Here is a 2,982-nt window from a genome sequence, read left to right as displayed (position 1 = left end):
CATGGGGCCTGAACTCTGGGCCTGGGCGCTGTCCCTCAGATCTTCAGCTCAAGGCTAGTGCTCTACCACTTGAGCCATACCACCACTTCTGGTTTTTTCTACTTATGTGGTGCTGAGGAATGGAACCCACGGCTTCATGCATGTAAGGCAAACACTCTACCACTGAGCTACCTTCCCAGCCCCAGAGATACTATTTTTTAAATTTAAATGTTATTGTCAAGGTGATATACAGAGGGGTTACAATTACACATATAAGACAGTGAATACATTTCTTGTAAAATATTCTCTAGTTTCTTCTATTTCTCTGCAAATAATAATGTATCTTAAACTCCATTTACAAAGGCAATCTGTATACTTTGTCTTGCCTTTTAAAACAGGTTCTCATAAGCCAGACTCATGGTTCATTCCTATAATCTTAGCTACTGAATAGCCTAAGAATTGAGGATCATAGTTCAAAGCCAAAATGGGAATAAAAGTCCATGAGACTCTTGTCTCCAATTAACCATGAAAAATCTGTAATTGAAGGGGTAGCTTGGGTAGTAACATCAGGTTCTGAGTTCAAGGCCCAGGAACAGCACGAAACAGACATATCACAGAACATGGAATTTGTGGTTTCCCTTCTATCCACTCAGAGCTAACTATGCCCACTGCCATTCATCTTCAATGTTCATGAGGAAAGCCAATCAGTGTTTTCCTGACTTTTCCTATGATTTATAGTGGGATTACTGTCTTAGAGATTTTTTTTCTTTTCTCTTGTATCTCAGCATTTTCTCTGGTCATTTGTGAAGTTACCAATCTTTCTGTTACACCTGAATGTATTTGAGTCATTTACTGACACATTATTATTTATTCATTTGAGAAGATAATCCATTAATTTTCAAATATGTTTTCAACTTTCTACCAACTACACATTAGGATACGAGTTGTTCAATTTTATGAAGTCTTATTTCTCTCTTATTTCCCTTGGTTTCCAGGCTTCAGTGGTTAGTTGCAGGCTTTCAGTGTTCAGTTTTCATGCTTCAGTAACAATTTGTCTTCAACTCCATTTACAAATCTGTGTACTTTGTCTTAAAATATGATGTCACAAGCCCAGCTCCAGTGGCTCTTCCTGTTATCCTACCTACTCAAAAGCCTGTTCTACGACTATGAAAAAGTTAATAATACAAATTCACAATTTTACACTTGTATTTCTTGGTAATAATTTTTTTAAAGTTTAACTTTTAAGTTGGGAGTGGCTCACACCTATAACCCTAGCTATTCAGGAGGCTGAGATCTGAGGATTGCAGTTCAAAGCCAGCCTGGGCAGAAAAGTCCCTGTGAGACTCATCTCCAATTACTCAAAAAACAGAAGCAGTGCTGTGGCTCAAGTGATAGAGTGCTAGCCTTGAACCCAAAGAGGCTCAGGGACAGGGCCCAGGCCTTGAGTTCAAGACCCATGACTGACAAAAAAAAATTAACTTTTACACTTGGGTCTTTGTAATAATTTGTGCTCATTTTCACACATAGTGTTTTGGCAGTTATCCAACTTCAGCAATTTGCATGTAGAAAATACTTGTTTTGAATCTAATTGTTTGTAAAACCTTGTCTTTTTGCCCTTAACAAAAATCAATCTACCTTAAATGTAAGAAGGTGGATTAGGAATCTCAATTGTACTCTATTCATCTGCATGTATAACATTGCGCCAAAATCAAAAAACTCTAAAGAAATTAATTATTTTAATATTTGGGACTCTTTTTTAGTGTACATACAGTAAAGCCAAACTGGATACTATATCCCAGATTCCTTGTGAGTACCCACCTATGTCCTTTATAAGACAGGAGAGGCATTGTCATGTGTGTCCTACTGGTGCTGAGCATGAAGATAAACCTGGGATGTAGGGGGGTTCCTTGTCCCTTCTACCAAAACATCTCAGCGGCCTTCAGTGTCTGGCAGCAGCTGAGAAGCACTCTCCACAAATGGATGCCCCCAGAGAAGTAGCTGGGGCAGCCCAGCCTCTCACTTCTGCTTCCCTGGGAGGTTTTTGTTATGGCTTGTATCACTGTGGGAGGATCACGGTAACCTTGTTGACAGTAATAAGTGGCAACATCTTCAGGCTGCAGGCTGCTGATGGTGAGAGTAAACTCTGTCCCAGATCCACTGCCACTGAACCTGGATGGAACTCCAGGTTGCAAAGTTGTTGCTCTATAGATGAGGAACTGAAGGGCTTTCCCTGGTTTCTGTTGATACCAATGTAAATAGTTGCTAATGCCCTGACTTGCCCTGCAAGTGATGGTGACTCTGTCTCCTAGAGATGCAGATAGTGATGGAGACTGGGTCATCTGGATGTCACATCTGGCACCTAACATTGGAAACATGAAAACAATAATTATCCTTTTATTAGAAGACTTCACCCAAAGAAGCATTGAACAATGAACTAAGTTAATATGCTCAGCATTGTCCTTCCTTACCTGGGAGCCAGAGCAGCAGGAGCCCCAGGAGCTGAGCAGGGGCCTTCATGTCCGTAGTATGTGCTGACTGTGACTGACTCCTGCACAGTCTATGAGCAGCTATTAAGTTTTGTGAGAAGTGGGCTGTGCTTTGGGCAAATGCAAATCAACAGAAATTGCAAATCAGCAGAGGCTGCAATCGCTGAGCACAGCTGCAAGCATTTAAGATTTTGTTATGTCAGCACAGACCTCATGTGCCACAGGCTAAACCAAGGCAGTACAACTTTGCCTGAAAAATAGTGTTTCTCTCTGCGGCCCAGAGAACACAATAACTCTTTTTTTTTCTTATGAATAGAGTGAAGTTTGATCTCCGCCTGGTTTAGGATATCTTTTTTCATTTTAGTTTTCAATCAAGGAAAGATAGTTCCAGAAAGCGGAGTTAATTATTTTGAATAGATTCCTTGAGTCTGTTTCCTTGAATCCTTTTAATTGTTAATTGTTAATGAATATAATGCCTAAATATTGAACAAGATATAAGATTTATGTCCTAGGGAAA

At 40.0% G+C, this 2,982-nt stretch overlaps 1 gene segment (V, D, J or C); it reads right to left on the bottom strand.

Moving 5' to 3' along the window:
- Positions 1-1,137: 1,137 nt before the first annotated feature.
- Positions 1,138-2,529, bottom strand: LOC105999284. The segment is given in 3 exon segments: positions 1,138-1,143; positions 2,031-2,338; positions 2,448-2,529. Coding segments are annotated over 3 exon segments (363 nt in total).
- Between the last annotated feature and the right edge of the window lie 453 nt (positions 2,530-2,982).

This window comes from Dipodomys ordii, unplaced genomic scaffold (assembly GCF_000151885.1).
Source record: "Dipodomys ordii isolate 6190 unplaced genomic scaffold, Dord_2.0 Scaffold186, whole genome shotgun sequence".
Taxonomy (NCBI): Eukaryota; Metazoa; Chordata; class Mammalia; order Rodentia; family Heteromyidae; genus Dipodomys; species Dipodomys ordii.
This window is presented reverse-complemented; position numbering and strand designations above follow the sequence as displayed.